The sequence below is a fragment of the Aquarana catesbeiana genome, linkage group LG04 (assembly GCF_042186555.1).
Source record: "Aquarana catesbeiana isolate 2022-GZ linkage group LG04, ASM4218655v1, whole genome shotgun sequence".
NCBI classification, from domain to species: Eukaryota; Metazoa; Chordata; class Amphibia; order Anura; family Ranidae; genus Aquarana; species Aquarana catesbeiana.
The window spans coordinates 422370174-422388136 of NC_133327.1; the positions used below are offsets into that span (position 1 = coordinate 422370174).

Sequence of the window (17963 nt, forward strand, 5' to 3'; positions counted from 1 at the left end):
CATTTTATAATAGAAGGGAAATTTACCTGTCAGTTTTACAGACTGCTCTTTTGTGCTGGGCTTATCATCCCCTGCCTAGGTACTTAGCAGCTGCAGCGTTACTGAACATACAACAGTCTGGCTGCATGTTTTATAACTATTTTTCAGTTCAGTTAAAGCTTTTTAGTTATGACAGTTTGATTATTATTTTTGTAATGGATCAGATAGAACTAGACATTTTCTAGTTATCTAATGGATAGTCAGTTGGATACAATTGGCATTTCCAATCTCAATAAAAACTCCACCAGACTTGCAATTATCAAACCATCAGGTTAAAAAAATTAACCAGACTGAAAAAGTCATATGATTCGATTGTAATGTGTAAGGACTTTATTTTTATGTGTTTCCAAGTTTTATATGGTTATATTAAAAAAAAGTAGACGTTAGTTTTCTTAAGCGCTCTGGTTGCCTCCAACCTTGCAAAACCAGTAGGTTTCTACCAAACTGGCAGGGGTAGAGGCACCATTTGTACATGCTGTGCAACTAAACAAGGGCACTTTGGGATTTAGGGACCAATTTACATGGGATGTCGGTCAGGTATGGTATGGGACCTATTACTGCTATCACATATGCCTGGATGCTGCTCACTTCAAGGCCTGGTCAGAAACCAGAGACAAGCTTCATGATGCCCTATCCCCTTTAATTGATTCAGTGATTTGGGGGGGGGGGGGGGTTGCTGAAAAATGTTCTTTCACAAGGGCCCTTTGCTGTGGTTGTCACTAAGTGGCCCCACTGTGTGTTTGTAGTTTCTAGCTTATATGAGCATTCATGAAGTCCTTGTTCGGGCACTTACTGTTATGGTTTGACAACCGTCTTCCGGTGGTTCCCCTGATATGTCACCCTGTCACCTGCACCCCAATGGAGCCTACAAGTGGCAATGCCGCACACATTGCACAGGCATAGTCCACTGTTTTTACTTTTAGGAAGCAGGTCTGGGACAATGCTGGAGGGAGAGCATGTAGACAGGAAGTGGTTGAAACAGGCTTGCTTTAGATTAAATTTAACAAGTATATTCCATCAAAAATATCACAAGTTTACAGGGGAACACAGAGCTGGGAGTTTTGATTTTCTAAGTAGGGGGGATTCATTCTGATTCAGGCATGTATGGACTTAATGGGACACCTATTCTCACTGTCAGACTATGGTGTGACCAGTCTACTTAAAGAGTAGCTCATAAGTTCCCCTCCTAATATCAGAAAAAAAAAAGTTTTAGGTACACATACCTACTTAGGTAGGTACTAATTTTATTACACAAATACAATCTAATTAACATTGTGGAGATATTTATGTTTTTTTTAATATGTTGGTTTTCCTGTCAACGGTCCTCCTGTATAAATCCTGTGTCATATTTATGTAGGTGATGGAAACTGCTTAATGCATGCAACATCTACGTACATGTGGGGTGTGCAGGACACGGATTTACTGCTGAGAAAGACCCTACAAGAAGTTCTAAGGACATCAGATACTCGAAACTTTAAATTTCGCTGGCAGCTTGAATCTGTTAAATCCACAGAGTTTATACAAACTGGGCTTCGATATGATACTCGGGTAAGAAATGAAAGATAAATTGCTTAGCAATGTAGGATCAATGCATCTGAAACTTTGTTAGTGCTGTTTAGTGTAATATATAAAGTTCAACGAAACAAATGGAAATTGTTCTCCATAAGACATGAACCTGGCCATAAATTGCTTTTTTTTTTCATGCAGCCAGGAATAAAAACAAACCAAATTCTCCATCCACACAAGCAAAGCGGATGGAGGAATCCCCCCCCCCCCCACACTCCCCTGACTCCCCTGGTTGGGACATTGTAATCTGACAGCAGGACTTAGAGCTCTTAGAATACACTGATCAGTAGATGCCATTTGCCATATGTGGATCTAAATATCAACATCTGTCGAACAGGGATGGCCTTACACTGTTTGAAATAGGCCTTCCCCTGCTGAACCAGCTGAATTTTGATTCATCTATGGCCGCCTTAGCAAATGTGTTTGCATTGCTAATTTTTACATAGATTGTGAATAGCAATGTCACATCTAGTAAAGCAATAACAAAACCAAATTCTATAGCTACTTCATTTGAAATGATAAGCTTACAGGCATTATCAAGATTTTCCATTCTTTGGTTTCCTTTTATTGGACAAGAACTATGCAGCTAGGTTTAACATACTTGGCAAATAGAATATATACAGTATATTGTAGTGTAAGGCAAGGGATATCCTCGCACCCCCCCCCACCCCCCATAGCAAGTTCATATAGACCCATATACCGATCCTACCCCTACTGGAGAGGGTACCCCAATATAATATAAATATAGTAAATATTGCCTTAAAGATTAACACATTCTTATGCCCCGTACACACGATCGGATTTTCCAACAACAAATGTTGGATATGAGCTTGTTGGCAGAAAGTCCGACCGTGTGTATGCTTCATCGAATATTTGTTGTCGGACTTTCTGCCAACAAATGTTGGCTAGCAGGTTCTCAAATTTTTCGCCAACAAATGTTTGTTATTGGACTTTCCGATCGTGTGTACACAAGTCCGTTGGACAAAAGTCCACACATGCTCGGAATCAAGTACGAGCCGGAGATATAACTAGCGTTCGTAATGGAGATATCACGTACGTCTTGTACGTCACTACGTTCCTAATTGTTGGCCAATATTTGTGAGACCGTGTGTATGCAAGACAAGTTGGAGCCAACACCCTTCGAACAAAAATCCACAGTTTTGTTGTCGGAAAGTCCAATCAGGTGTACGGAGCATTAGAGTTTCCTATGTTCTTTACCATTCAAAAAGAGTTGTAGAAGATATTCCCCCTAAAGCAGAAACAACACTCATTTAAAGCACCATATAAGGTTACAGGTATATCATGCCTTTGATAAAGCTTTGGAAAATACTATCTTTGAAGATATTTTTGGCACACAAATTGCAATGTGAAACATTGTTTGTGATGAAAATGACAGGTATACAATTTGTTTTGAAAATTACTTTTATTTCATTTATAGAATTGGGATGATGAATGGGAACATATTGTTAGGATGGCATCAACAGAACCCTCAATGGGCCAAAATGGACTCCAATATAACTGCCTTGAAGAAATTCATATATTCGTGCTAGTTAACATCCTTAGGAGACCAATTATTGTTCTTTCAGGTGAATATATAGAATATAAGAAATGTTGTCTTCCTTCCTGTTGTGGTTTTGAATTGTCTTTAGTTTTAAATGCCTCTGTTTATTTTTACCCCAACTTATTTAGCACAGAGGCAAACATTGACAGTACTAAAAATATTTACCTGGGCACTGTTTAGAGGGGTAGGGAATGTTGGATTTGAACATCTTTAATTGCTTTAAATTAAAGCAGAACTAAGTCTACAATTTAGCTGTTCCCCAAAAGAAATGGTGTCGAAGCTGGTCGTGTGTACAGCAGCATGGCAACCGCAAAACTAAATCGAGGCTATGATAGCACTATCCTAGTTGGCAGATAAGAAAATAGGAGTGTTTAGTTCACTTTAATGCAAGGTTATTGACAAAATATATATATATTAATATATAGAATATATTATAAAAACATTATATGAATGTTTGAATAGTAATAGCTACACAAACTCTATTTAATAATCAGACTGTGCTTTTTTAGAAATTCATAAAACTTTGCAGTTAGATGTCCAGGCAGCATAGATACATATGGATTAGACATGGATCTCAGTAGAACCTAGAAAACATGAATGTCTAGTAACCCCCTAGAAAACATGAATGTCTAGTAACCCATGGTATCTAAAAAATAATTTTTCTTGTTTGGGATAAAGACCAGCTGATTGCTCCTCTCTGCTCAATTTATCATGGAAGAGCTATATGGGCTTGTATCATAAGCACCTTAGTCGTACAAGGCATCATCAGTACACAGGAGACAGCTTGTGGTGATGGAAGTAAAAATGCAGGAGGAAGAGTGATATGCCATGGCCATCTCAGTGTCCAAGCAGGGCCAATAGACTAATTAGGATTGCCTGGAAAAGAGAGCCTGGGAAATGGAGAGATCTTGGCTAATCATTAGAGCTATCGATGACTTACTACCCCAACCCTGGAGTAGGTATACCTGAAGCAGTGGTGTGAAGAAGACTGTACTCTTGATGAAGCACCTTGCAATTGACAACTGAAGCTGCTCAAGATGGTCGGAAGATAAAGATTTTCCCTGTAGAAGTGAGATGCAAGGGTTTTATTGCTAGTTCTACAATCAGCCTTCCTAAGAAGATGGGAGTGAGTAGTTTCTTGCAACAAGCAATGATTATCAAGTGCAGCAGAAAAAACACCAATTCAATTTGGACTTAAAGGACAGACAACAACTGGACTGCAAGATTAGACAGGAGGGTATTGAACCAAGAGGGGTGTACCTGGCATGTCAGATATCACAGTTGATCTTTCTGGAGAGCTTATCAATAAAATATCAATGAAGGAGGATGACCCTGATGATGTCCCTAACCCCTTACCTTTTTACCACATCAATCCCAAGATGAAGAGTTACCATATGAATTGAAATGTCAAGTCTTCTTAGCTCTACTCTGATTGACTATCCACAATAGAACAGGTTTAGACTAATTTGTAACAAGTGATGTTAGCCTTCTCATGATAATTAGGCAAACCTAGTTATGAATAATAATAAACAGTTAGGGGTACATTTAATATTTCTCCCACATATGCAAGGAGGTGCTAAACAGAAGCATTGAGAGAGACAGATTTACTATAAAAGTTCAGGTTCATCCATAAGGTCCTCCTTTTGCTGATCTAAGCCAACACTACGACAGAAAAAAATGTTCCCCTGACTGTTTCTTAATTGTACATCTGTTTAGCATGAGCCTATGCAAGTCTGTCTCAGTTGTCTACCTAGGATTTCCTGCACAGGGGTTGTAAATGCACAGAAAAACTGTTACATATTGTGTCACTAATTTACTTGAAAATGACCACCAATGTATTTACTTTTTTCCTCCGCAGATAATGTAATTCGTAGCTTGGAGTCTGGCTCTAGCTTCTCCCCTCTTAATGTTAGTGGGATTTACCTACCTCTTCATTGGCCTGCAAAGGAATGCTATAAATACCCTATAGTTCTTGGCTACGAAAGCCAGCACTTTGCACCTCTTGTCACTATGATAGACACTGGTCCAGGTATGTGTGTCTGATTTTCACCCTGATACTTAACTCTGAAAGCTAGATAATTTAAGATCTTGTCTCCATTCTGGGCCCTTTATGGTATAGTCTTCAATAGATTTTATGAAAAGCATGTACATTTATGATCCAGCTGTTTAGTATTGAACAACCAGAATGTGCAGAAGACAGAATGACTACATACACATGCACTTAAAGTCAAAGTTTGACTAGGTTTTCATTATGTTCATTTAGAATTTGCATGCATATATAGTTCGGGAAGAGAGGTGGTTTGCTACCACTGCACGTGTCTATTATAGGAGATTAGGCAAACAACCCAAGCAGACTAAAAATCAGCATATGTTTTAACTTTTTAGCTTCACTGACTATATATAGAGAGAAAATGACCACATACATTACATTTCTAAAGAATTACATTTTTTTAAGCAGAGATTCGAGCTGTCCCACTTGTGTTCAACGAGAGTGGGAGATATGAAGATATGAAAGTTCACTTCTTAACTGATCATGAAGAAAAAACCAAAGACAAGCTTCTGAAAGAGTATTTACATGTACTGCAGGTACCTGTTCAGTCTTGGGAGCATGGCACTACCCATCTAATAAATACTGCCAGGTGAGTTCATCTTCTAATAGAAATTCCTTATCTTATCTTGGTTTCTTTAGATACATCCAAAATTCTGCTTTGCCCTCCCCCTTCCCTCCCTGCAGTCCTTTGGGACACATCACAGGTCCCGAAAGACTGCGGGACCATTCAAAAAGCATGGCTTGTGCAGTGGGAAGTTTGCTGTGTAGCCGAAAGCTGCACAGCCTGCTACCCACAGTTGGGATGCTGGTGCTGGGAACATGGAATCTAACAAAAAACTAGCCCGGGTGAGGACGATGCTGGATTCTTTATTTATTTTTATTCTTTTGTTCATTTATTAAAAGTCAGCAGCTATAGTATTTGTAGCTGCTGACTTTTAATATATATAATTTTTTTTTTTATTTTTACAAGAAGGAAAGCATTGCTGTTTGTTATGTTACCTCCAGTTTAGGGAATTTGAAAAACAAGACACAGCTATAAAACCAATTCAGGACTTTCACTTTAATGATTATGTTCTGTAGATTTGTGCGGATCGTAACAGCCTACACATCTCTTAACCCCATTTCACATGGATAACAATACTTTTTTTACAACAACGTTTGCTATAACATTTGCTATAACAATGTAGTAATAATAATATTATTACAAAAAACTGATATACAGTATTTGGTGGCTGTTATCTTGGCATTTTCTTGCGTTAGTAAAAGCAGTATAGCCCCTTTTCATTTAAAATTTTCTGATGAGATAGCCAGTCATTGCATGCAATCAAATAAACTTTTATTACTAAGTTAACACATTAAAATAAATGCTAACTTTACATTTTTTTACAGGCTGGATGAGAATAATTTGCCAAAAGAAATCAACTTAGTAGAAGATTATTGCCAGCTAGTGCAACATGAATACAAGAGGTGGCAAGAGTTTTCAGAGCAAACAAGCAGGGACAATTGCAGTAAACGTAGATATGAACTTTGCCTACCTCAGCTGTCTCTTGTGGAAGTAAAATGTGAAACATTAAACTGTCCTTTCTACATGTCTGTGAACACCCAACCTTACTGCCATGAGTGCTTTGAAAGGAAACAAAAGTCAAGTGACAGGACTAAAGCCCAAGTACACAAGGGTGAAACCATCCTCAACAGAACTGAATATTTGGAGCCATCTTGTCAGATAACAGAGGAGACCGTGTCTGGCTCTGGCACTGCTCTGGCTACAGCACCAAGTCTTTTTATCTTTAGTGAAACAAATGCAATGAAATGTAAAACACCTGACTGTCCCTTTACTCTGAATATGGAACTCAATGGATTGTGTGAGCGCTGCCATAATATCAGGCAAATTCAGTCTGGTAGCAAGGTAGACAGGATAAGGGACTTGGATATAATTAGGTGCAATATTTGTTTCCAGGACACCACAAGGACCTTTAATGGTATTTGCAGCTCTTGCTTTAAAAGGACAACAGAACAAACACACAGTTCAAGATCCCCATCTGTAGTTCATCAGAGGTCTTTCTCTGACCCTATAAATGGGTCTGGGAGCCTAGTGAACCTGACAGGTTTGGAGATAACCAGCAGTAAGAGCCAGGAACCAGCCCTTGGGTCTCAGTCTGGTGCTGTGTATAATGCAGAAGAAAGAACATCTAACCAAAAGTGCAGGAAGTCTGGCTGCCAGTTTTTCGGGACACTACAAAATGAAGGATTTTGCACACTATGTTTTTTTGAATATCAGGCGAATAGTGGTAGGTAATTACTAGACTTTTTTATTGTGTACTCTTCAATATTAACTGTACTGGTGTATTGCTGCTTTCTGCTATAAAATTTGTTCTCACTTGATCACAGGCCAAATACTGGTCCATTGAACTTGTGGCCAGTGTATGAGCATTCAAGTATTTACATATTCTCAACAAACAGCAGACGAACTTTAAAACAAGTTTTACTGACCTCTGTATCTGCAGGCACTGTGGGGCAATTCTACTTCAAAATACACAGCAGAAGCACCGAATAAGCACCTTCAAGTCATTACCTCAGGCAATTTAGCCCATTCTCCCAAAACGCCTGCTCTGTGTTCAGATTAGAGATAAGTAGACAAGCAGGCTACTAATTACCGCTGGGAGGGGGAAACAAGGGGAGCTTCGTCAGCTTTGAAAATAACGTCAGTGCTCATTGGAATATATTTATTGTGATAATACTGTGTGTGTGTGTGTGTGTGTGTGTGTATGTATATATATATATTAATGCATGTTTTGCACGTTGAATGCTATTTGAATATAAAGCACATGAGCACTTTATTAAATATATATGTATTGAGATTTTTTTTTTTTTTTTTGTGTATGATATCATACCAGGAATACACCAATGTAGGAGGTTGTTTAGTCATCAGAGAGTAAAAAGTTCAGCGTGACACTTCGCTGTTTAAAATTGGAGCACAGGAGCACTTTATTATATACAGTATCTCACAAAAGTGAGTACACTCCTCACATTTTTGTAATTATTTTATTTTATCTTTTCTTGTGACAAAACTGAAGAAATTACACTTTGCTACAATGTAAAGTAGTGAGTGTACAGCTTGTATAACTTACAGCGAAGTGTAAATTTGCTGTCCCCTCAAAAAAAACTCAACACACAGCCATTAATGTCTAAACCGCTGGCAACAAAAGTGAGTACACCCCTAAGTGAAAATGTCCAAATTGGGCCCAATGTGTCACCAGAGCTTCACAGGTTGCCATTGGAGTCCTCTTCCACTCCTCCATGACGACATCATGGAGCTGGTGGATGTTAGAGACCTTTCGCTCCTCCGCCTTCCGTTTGAGGATGCCCTACAGATGCTCAATAGGGTGCACTCAACTTCTTTGGTCGACCATGGTGAGGCCTATTCTGAGTGGAACCTGTCCTGTTAAACTGCTGTATGGTCTTGGCCACCGTGCTGCAGCTCAGTTTTAGGGTCTTGGCAATCTTCTTCTAGCCTAGGCCATCTTTATGTAGAGCAACAATTCTTTTTTTCAGATCCTTAGAGAGTTCTTTGCCAGGAGGTGCCATGTTGAACTTCCAGTGACCAGTATGAGAGAGTGAGAGCGATAAAACCAAATTTAACACACCTGCTCCCCATTCACACCTGAGACCTTGTAACACTGACGTGTTACATGACATCAGGGAGAGAAAATGGCTAATTGGGCCCAGTTTGGACATTTTCACTTAGGGGTGTACTCATTTTTGTTGCCAGCGGTTTATGGCTGTATGTTGAGTTATTTTGAGGGGACAGCAAATTTACACTGTTATACAAGCTGTACACTCACTACTTTACATTGTAGCAAAGTGTCATTTCTTCAGTGTTGTCACATGAAAAGTAGATAGAATAAAATATTTACAAAAACGTGAGGGGTGTACTCACTTTTGTGAGATATTGTGTGTGTGTATATATATATAATATATATATATATATATTTGAACTTCCATGAAAAAAAAAATATATATTTGAACTTTGTCCTTTGAAAAAATGATAGTGGTATTTAAAGTGGTCCCAAAAGTAAAATGTTTTTACCCTAAAGCATTCTCTGCACTAAGGTAAAAAACCTTCTGGGTGCAGCTCAGCCCAATCAACCTCCTACCCCTTATACTTACCTGAGCCTGATCTTGAACCAGCTCTGTGCTCGAAAAGCAGCGGCTCTCTTGGCTCTCTCCTCAATGGAGATCGAGGCAGCAGTGGAAGCCATTGGCTCCTGCTGCTGTCTGTCAATCTCAGCTGGTGAGGAGAGAGTGGGGGACAGAGCTGAGCCACGTTGTGTGTGCCAATGGACACACAGAGCATGGCTTGAGAGTGAGCCCGCATGAGTGCCCTCTGGGGGGAGGAGCACCAGCGGGGAACCCCAAAAGAAGGTGATCGGGGCTGCTCTGTGCAAAACCACCAAAAGTATACTATGATTATTATTTACAAAAAATCATTTACAATCACTTAAGTATAAGCTTTTCTAAGCAATGAGCAATCAGTTTTAAGGAACCTCTCTTCTTTCCTTGTGATCATGTCTTTAAAACGTTCATGAATCTCTTGAACAGGCTTAAAGAGTCTAAACTAAACATTAAGCATGGATTGCATGTGGGGGGTATAGAGAACCTGCCCAGGACCTTTTGCAGAAGTAAAAGGTCATCCCACTGTTTAAACCCAGCAGTAATCTGGGGACCTTAGTTGTTCTCTAAGCTCACAGACTTTTTCCTGATTCTCCATGACAGCTTCCTGTGTCAAATCTCCATCCCCTGTCCCCTCAATGGACACTAAATCAAAATGAATTATCACCTCTGTTCAATGAGAAGGGAAGCAACCCTGGAAGCAGTAATGCCAAATCATTAAGTAATTAATAAATCAATAAGTAATTAATGCCACAGATCACAGTATTAATATGTATACTGCATTGGATTTCATTTAAATGCAGAGTTGAGAATAAACAATCTCTGAACTAACTCAGTTTTGTCCCTCCTGCACTTTTTTTTTAAAGAAAAGACTATAATTAAATAAGAGATCATTTTAAGAGATGTGACACATTTACTGTAATATAACAAGTAATGGCGAATATTTGAATTTTACAAGCAGCTGTACTTTTTAAGCATATCTTGCCTATATTTTTAGAGTGTCAGTCATGCTAAGATATTTTAGAAGTAATAATTCAAAGTTATGCATTTTGAACTGATTTGTGCAAGGTGTCTCGACAGTATAATTCTAACAACGATGTAATTATGTCAAGATGTGATTACAATTCTACTTATTATTTTCCAGGTGGTGCCTCTAGAAGAGGTCACAAATCATCACAAAGCAATGTCAGTGTGGCTGCATTTAAAGACATGAGTCGCTGCCTAGGGCAAGATTGCAGTACGGTAGGGAGTACATTGTTTGAAGGATTCTGCCAAAAGTGTTTCATTGAAGCCCAGAATCAGAGATATCAGGAAGCTACAAATCCAGAGCAGCAACTGCAGAGACCAACAGAGGTGAGTAAAACTTTCCTCAAATCGTTTGGAAGACTGAAATCTATCTCAAGTTAGACCTTTTCAACCAAAGACCAGACTGTATTTAGAAATCATGCTGCCTTAGGACAGCTCAGCCATTTATTCTATTAATTTTTATTAATTAAATATTATTAATTTATTGCTTTTAAACTACTGTCATATAGTAGCAAGCCTCACCCTGATGCCAAGCCCTATCCTTTCAGCATCATATTTTTAGTTTCTGCCACAGATATGGGGATATGAGTGCAGTGAGGTCCTGGAATAGCAATCAGTATAGAAAAGAAAGTCTTTTTGAGGATGAGCAAGTGGTTAGAGGGGAAATTCATTGGACCAATTGTTCCATTAATTCTTGAAAGTTACTAAAGAGGCTTGATTCTTAGTATGTCTTCAGTGTTTGAGATGTTTACTGAAAACACATGTTAAAATCAAAATTATTATTTTTTTCAGAGATCTGCACCAAATCGCTCTGGTCCCCATATGAAGAAATGTGCTAGGGATGTCTGCAGGAATCCAGTAACTGGGAGAAATGATGAGCTTTGTACTCAGTGCAAATACAGAGGCAGCCATGGCAAGTCATCTGGAGAAGACACTCCTAAGCTACGGTGTAGGGCACCAGGATGTGATCACTATGGAAATAACAAGTGCAGCGGTTACTGTAATGAATGCTACCAATTCAAACAGATATACGGATAGTAAAAAAAACCTGGACAAAACACTTGGAAATGGCACAAACCACTAAAACACTCCTTATAAACTTACTAAATCTTGAAAGAACATGCTTTTAATCACTTTACCATAATATTTATCAATACTGTATTTTTATTTAATATGTATATACATATAAATCCCTTTAATCCCCTTTGTGTGAAATTTGTTTCTGTGTGTAATGTTTGATATGTGTTATAATAAGATTTATTTTTATATATTTTCAAACTATTTGGGTTGTTTTGTGTGGATTTTCTGTTATGTTTGGTTATAATTATATCTTGATAAAAATGCTCTTTATAATTTTATAGCCCACAGATCCACATTCACCAGCTGCATTTCTACTGCCACTCTGGTGATGGACAGTGTTGGAGCTTACCAGGGAGGATAATATCATTGGTCCTACCCATTTGAAAGCGTCCGGGCCTTTTGTTTGGTCACTTGGGTCTAAGCAATTTCAAATGGAGAAGGTCATAAAAAGTGAGCAAGGCCCCTCTTTGAGCAGATAGGTAGGTGAATGAGCATTTATGTGCTCATCCTGCATTAAAGGAAATCGGTTCTGAAAGACGTTCATAGGTGGGTTAATCACCTGAAAATAATGGGTGCCTTGCTAATTGGGCTCAAGTGACTTTAATACTTTCCTAGTCACTAATATGGAGCAAATATGCAGATCAGGCCTTATAACTTCACCTTGACTGTATTTGTTGCATGCTTTTAATAGCACAAATACTAATGCCACCCAGGTAACTATTATTTTGAGAAGGTCTGAAATGGCAGACTTTATCGGTGTATATTTACTTTAAAAGCATACTTGTGATGTACTGTATGCACATTCTATGCACATAAGTCACCTAGTTGTCATTCTCCACTGCTATAGCGTGCCTTAGATTCTCTGGATGAGTGCCTATCTACCAGCCTTGATAATATTGCATTAGGGTAATTTAATAAAACTGCAGCAGCTGTGCATAGTAACCTGTTAAGCTTTGAAAATGGCAGCTAGAAGCTGATCGGTTGTGATGCACAGCTGCTCCAGATTCATGCTTCTCCAGCCTTAGCACATTCCATTTTAAAATTACTAGTAGTCAGGGAAGTCAGGATTTGTCTAGGTCCACCAGTGCTGGAAAGGAGTGGTGCTTAGTTGATTTGCATTCTTCCTTACATCAGATGGAAACCTTGGGGCACCATAACTATGGAGTCAATAAAAATAATTTATTTGTTTTTCTAAAATGTCACTGGAGTTATTCAGTTTAGATGCAACAAATGCTTAGCAGAGATTTTTATTACATGATTCTAATTTAAACATTCAAAATTAACAAATATAAAAGATCTTGTTATTCCATATATATTCATGTACAAGCTGCTATTTAAAATGGTAATGTGAACACATTAACATGTAACCATTTTGTTAAATTGTGTAATTACTTACAGTATTTCATAAAAGTGAGTACACCCCTCACATTTTTTGTAAATATTTTATTATATCTTTTCATGGGACAACACTGAATAAATGACTTTTTGTAAATTTGCTGTCCCCTCAAAATAAATCAACGCACGGCCATTAATGTCTGAACCGCTGGCAACAAAAGTGAGTAAACCCCTAAGGGAAAATGTCCAAATTGGGCCCAAAGTATCAATATTTTGTTTGGCCACCATTATTTTCCAGCACTGCCTTAACCCTCTTGGGCATGGAGTTCACCAGAGCTTCACAGGTTGCCAATGGAGTTCTCTTCCACTCCTCCATGACCACATCATGGAGCTGGTGGATGTTATAGTCCTTGCGCTCCTCCACCTTCTGTTTGAGGATGCCCCACAGATGCTCAATAGGATTTAAGTCTGGAGACATGCTTGGACAGTCCATCACCTTTACCGTTAGCTTCTGTAGCAAGGCAGTGGTCATCTTGGAGGTGTGTTTGGGGCCATTATCATGTTGGAATACTGCCCTGTGGCCCAGTCTCCAAAGGGAAGGGATCATGCTCTTCTTCAGTATGTCACAGTACATGTTGGCATTCATGGTTCCCTCAATGACCTGTAGCTCCCCAGTGTCGGCAGCACTCCTGAAGCCCCAGACCATGACACTCCCATCACCATGCTTGACTGTAGGCAAGACACACTTGTCTTTGTACTCCTCTCCTGGTTGCCGCCACACACGCTTGACACCATCTGAAACAAATAAGTTTATGTTGGTCTCACCAGACCACAAGACATGATTCCAGTAATCCATGTTCTTAGTCTACTCGTCTTCAGCAAACTGTTAGCGTGCTTTCTTGTGCATCATCTTTAGAAGAGCCTTTCTTCTGGGACGACAGCCGTGCAGACCAATTTGATGCAGTGTGTGACTTATGGTCTGAACACTGACAGGCTGACCCCCCGCCCCTTCAACCTCTGCAGAAATGCTGGCAGCACTCATACAAAGACAACCTCTGGATATGATGCTGAGCATGTGCACTCCACTTTGGTCGACCATGGCGAGGCCTCGAGGCCTATTCTGAGTGGAACCTGTCCTGTTAAACTGCTGTATGGTCTTGGCCACTGTGCCGCAGCTCAGTTTTAGGGTCTTGGAGATCTTCTTATAGCCTAGGCCATCTTTATGTAGAGCAACAATTCTTTTTTTCAGATCCTTAGAGAGTTCTTTGCCAGGAGGTGCCATGTTGAACTTCCAGTGACCAGTATGAGAGAGTGAAAGTGATAACACCAATTTTAACACACCTGCTCCCCATTCACACCTGAGACCTTGTAACACTAATGAGTCACATGACACCGGGGAGGGAAAATGGCTAATTGGGCCCAATTTGGACATTTTCACTTAGGGGTGTACTCACTTTTGTTGCCAGCTGTTTAGACATTAATGGCTGTATGTTGAGTTATTTTGAGGGGACAGCAAATTTACACTGTTATACAAGCTGTACACTCACTACTTTACATTGTAGCGAAGTGTCATTTCTTTAGTGTTGTCACATGAAAAGATATAATAAAATATTTACAAAAAATGTGAGGGGTGTACTCACTTTTGTGAGATACTGTATGTAGCAGGTCAAATTTCTCATCTCACTTATACAAGGAGTGGCTGCATGGGATACTGAATTGAGGGTGATCTTGCTGAGATTTCTATGGTGATTGAGTTCTTTTTGGACCTTGAATAATTCTGGATACAATTATATGCATTATAAATATAGCCTGGGTTATACTTCTGTCTCCAGGATTTAAGGTACATCAGTTCTATAACTAGAGTTCTTGGAAACATTTGGCGTTATGTATGGGAAAAGGTCCTGTATTTTACCCAACGCTGCAGATTTATCTGTGACTTAGTTTAATTACTGACATCTTTGTTCACCATTTTAAGTGGTTCTACTATTAAATTACTGACAGGTTGTAAGCTGTATAGGAAAGTATCTCACTGGGATCACAGTTTTAAAAAAAAGTTCTACAACTCACTTATCAATAGGGTATGTGTGTGTGTATTTTCAAACTGTCAGTTCAGCTTTCTTAACAACTGAAATTTGTAAGATCTAAAGCTGGTCATGCACTATGCAAATGTTAGCCAGTGAAATTCGCTACATGGGTGGTCCTGTTGCTACCTTCCCACCTGATATCCTTCGATTGAAGAACCAAAGGTGCTTGACCAAAAATAGTTGGCCCAACATCAGCTGCATCCAGTTAGATGCAACCACTTTTCAGGTATCCTGACATCCGCTGGTGCTGTCAAGATACAATAGCCACAGGGGGAGATTAATGCTTCCATCCAGTTTTGTTCTGTCCGCAAGTTGAATGAAAAAAAAAATCTAATGTTGTATGGCCAGCTAAAGCATTCTAAGATTGTTTATTGTTCATAATGATGAAGCCTACTGAAATCGTGGTTAAGGTATAATTTATAATACTGTACATTAGCATTTGCTGCTGTTGCAAATATTGGTTAAGCACAGTTACATCAGATTGTGCCAAGATCACCTCTTAATACAAGCCTCCTGTTGTGCCAAGCTGGCATATGACATGTAGCATAGTACAAAAAAAGTTAATACTACAAAGTTATAATGTTTGATTGGATGTACTGGAACATTAGGCTAAAAAGAAATGAATACACATGTATGTCAAACATATTGTTACCTTGTCAGATGCTATATTCCACTCAAAACCTGCCTTATTCCACACAGTATATATATTAAAAAATAAATAAATTTTAATTTAACCAAAATGTGTATTTTGTTCATAATTTGGGAAATAAAAATGGAATACTGAAAATGTCTACTTCCTAAAATGGCCACACAGATTTGTTTCAGATTTGATCATTCAAACCTAAATAAACCATTCAAACTGCAATTCTTAAACAAATCTGACCGTGTATGAATGGGATTTCAGAAAAAATATTTTGGAATGTGCATTTTCAGTCAAGGGTAATTTCATTCTCCTTCATTAAGAGACACAGGAAGGATTCAGTTATTTTGAGACAATAATGCCACATACAGAAGGAATACAGGAGGGCACTAGCTAACAAAACAGCTTTGGGCCAGCGAATCCCAGCAAGCTTCAGTTTTTTTGGTATGGAGGATGTGCATCTTTTAACTATTGAAAAAAGTGAATTCATTTTTCTAGCCATTTTTCTCCGTTTTTAAGATGATTTTTCTTTAGTCAAGGTGGCCATACCAAGACCAAGTTGTACTGGAAATTGCTGCATTTTCAAAGGGGGGGGGGGGGGGTCGGGGGGAGAATGTGCAGATGCTGAAACATGTTACATGTTCCACCCTAAAAACATGTTACATGTTCCAAAGGTGAACTTATCTTTCAGGTTGTCTCTGTTAAGCTGTGAACATTTATCCAATCAAATTACACGTGCATGGGGAGCAGTCCCACTGCATTGAGCCTCTACAGTGCAAAATCTATTATTCGTTCTGGGGCAGCCTACAGTGTCCCTCTTCAGAGACCTGACAACAACAACCAGAATTGTTCTCTATCTGAGTTCAGCCTAGGGTTGCCACCTCATTCCTTTAAACCCGAACACATATGAATTACACAGGTTCTGACGCTAATTTATTGCAGATAAGGCACCAAGTGAGTTTAATTACCATCTTAATCAGCCACAGAAGCTGTGTAATTAATATGTGTTCGGGTTTAAAGGGATGAGGTGGCAACCCTAGTTCAGCCACTCTCTGGATGCTCTCTCAGATGTGGCCCCATCCTTTGTCTTATCCAAGGAGTTCTCCATAGCTATGCTAGAATGTATAGGCCAAATTGCAACTATGCTTGATGGCTCAGGAGGCAGGGGCTGTAAACATATTTCTATGCCTTTCCCTCCAGAAAAAGTGTCTGACATACCTGTAGGTTTTAAGGCCTCTGAGATTTTTGTTGCCGGGACTGTCTGATGATTCTTACTGGATGATTTTGTTCCCAAGGAGCTGCAGGCAGCTGCCATATTTCCCAGGCTAGATACTATATCAGTTCTCATTAATGCAGTGTGTGCCAACTTAAAATGAAAAAACAGCCTTTAGCTTCTGCTATGGCTCTTTCTTGCCTGGGATCACTGAGGGGAACTAAGACAAAAAAAAAACTTTTCTGATGCACTCCATATTTGAAGGTGCTTTGTACAGAAATTGGAAAACTGTTCATGCTTCCTAAATGAATTGGGCCAGTCGCACTGTGGATCTGGCGATTGTCTGCTTTATAACCACTTTGTCCAAATGAATTATTTAGATTACATATTGATGCAGCCAATGTGAGTGCTGTAATATACTATAGTATTATTACCTACATATAGTAAGTGGCTCTGTTTATAAAGAATTCCTGTCTGCTGCTGGAATTAAAAAGAGTTGGACTGAGTGCTTCTCTGGAGAGTTCTTTTATTTTTACCAGCTGAAGAGGCGGGAAGATGATATCAAGATCTCTACTTCAGCCAGAGGAAGGTTTCTTCTGTACGGCGAAGAAGCTCTCAGCTGGACTCTATTTAAATCCAGCAACAGACGGGAAGCTGCCCCAGCTGAAGAGGCCTAAGCCACAAAATGGGAAGTCTCCCTTGCCTGCCTCTGCTTAGCTTTCAATATTACCAGGCTTTAACCACTGCCGACCAGCCGCTGTCATTATACAGTGGCAGGTCGGCACGATCCCGCAAATCACCGTAGGTGTACACAAGGAAACCTTTAAGGGCGATGGCAGGCACACGCCTGCTGCACGGCGGGGGACCCGATGCATGTGGCCGGCGGCAGCGATGTCTGCCGGCCACCCACGATCACAGGCACAAGAGCCAGAATGGGGATGTGTGTATGTAAACACACAGATCCCTGTGCTGACAGGAGAGGAGAGACAGATCTGCTGTTCCTAGTAATCAGGAACAGTGATCTCTTTCCTCCTCCAGTGAGTTCTATTCCCCCACACTTAGAAACCCACATGAGGGAACACATCTAACCCCTTGATCGGCCCCTAGTGTAAACCCCTTCGCTACCAGTGACATTTACACAGTATTCAGTGCATTTTTATAGCACTGATCGCTGTATAAATGTCAATGGTCCCAAAAAA

At 39.5% G+C, this 17963-nt stretch overlaps 1 protein-coding gene across 2 annotated transcripts in view; it reads left to right on the forward strand.

The window, feature by feature from the left end:
• TNFAIP3 (TNF alpha induced protein 3) overlaps nucleotides 1-14894 on the forward strand; it is a 34873-nt gene extending 19979 nt beyond the window's left edge. For both annotated transcript variants that reach the window (XM_073627356.1, XM_073627358.1), the window contains exons 3-9: nucleotides 1397-1587; nucleotides 3044-3191; nucleotides 5025-5195; nucleotides 5625-5805; nucleotides 6606-7504; nucleotides 10531-10739; nucleotides 11205-14894. In XM_073627356.1, coding sequence (XP_073483457.1) covers nucleotides 1397-1587; nucleotides 3044-3191; nucleotides 5025-5195; nucleotides 5625-5805; nucleotides 6606-7504; nucleotides 10531-10739; nucleotides 11205-11450 — 2045 coding nt within the window. In that variant the 3' untranslated portion in view covers nucleotides 11451-14894. The remainder of the gene's footprint in view (nucleotides 1-1396; nucleotides 1588-3043; nucleotides 3192-5024; nucleotides 5196-5624; nucleotides 5806-6605; nucleotides 7505-10530; nucleotides 10740-11204) is intronic.
• Nucleotides 14895-17963: the final 3069 nt, after the last annotated feature.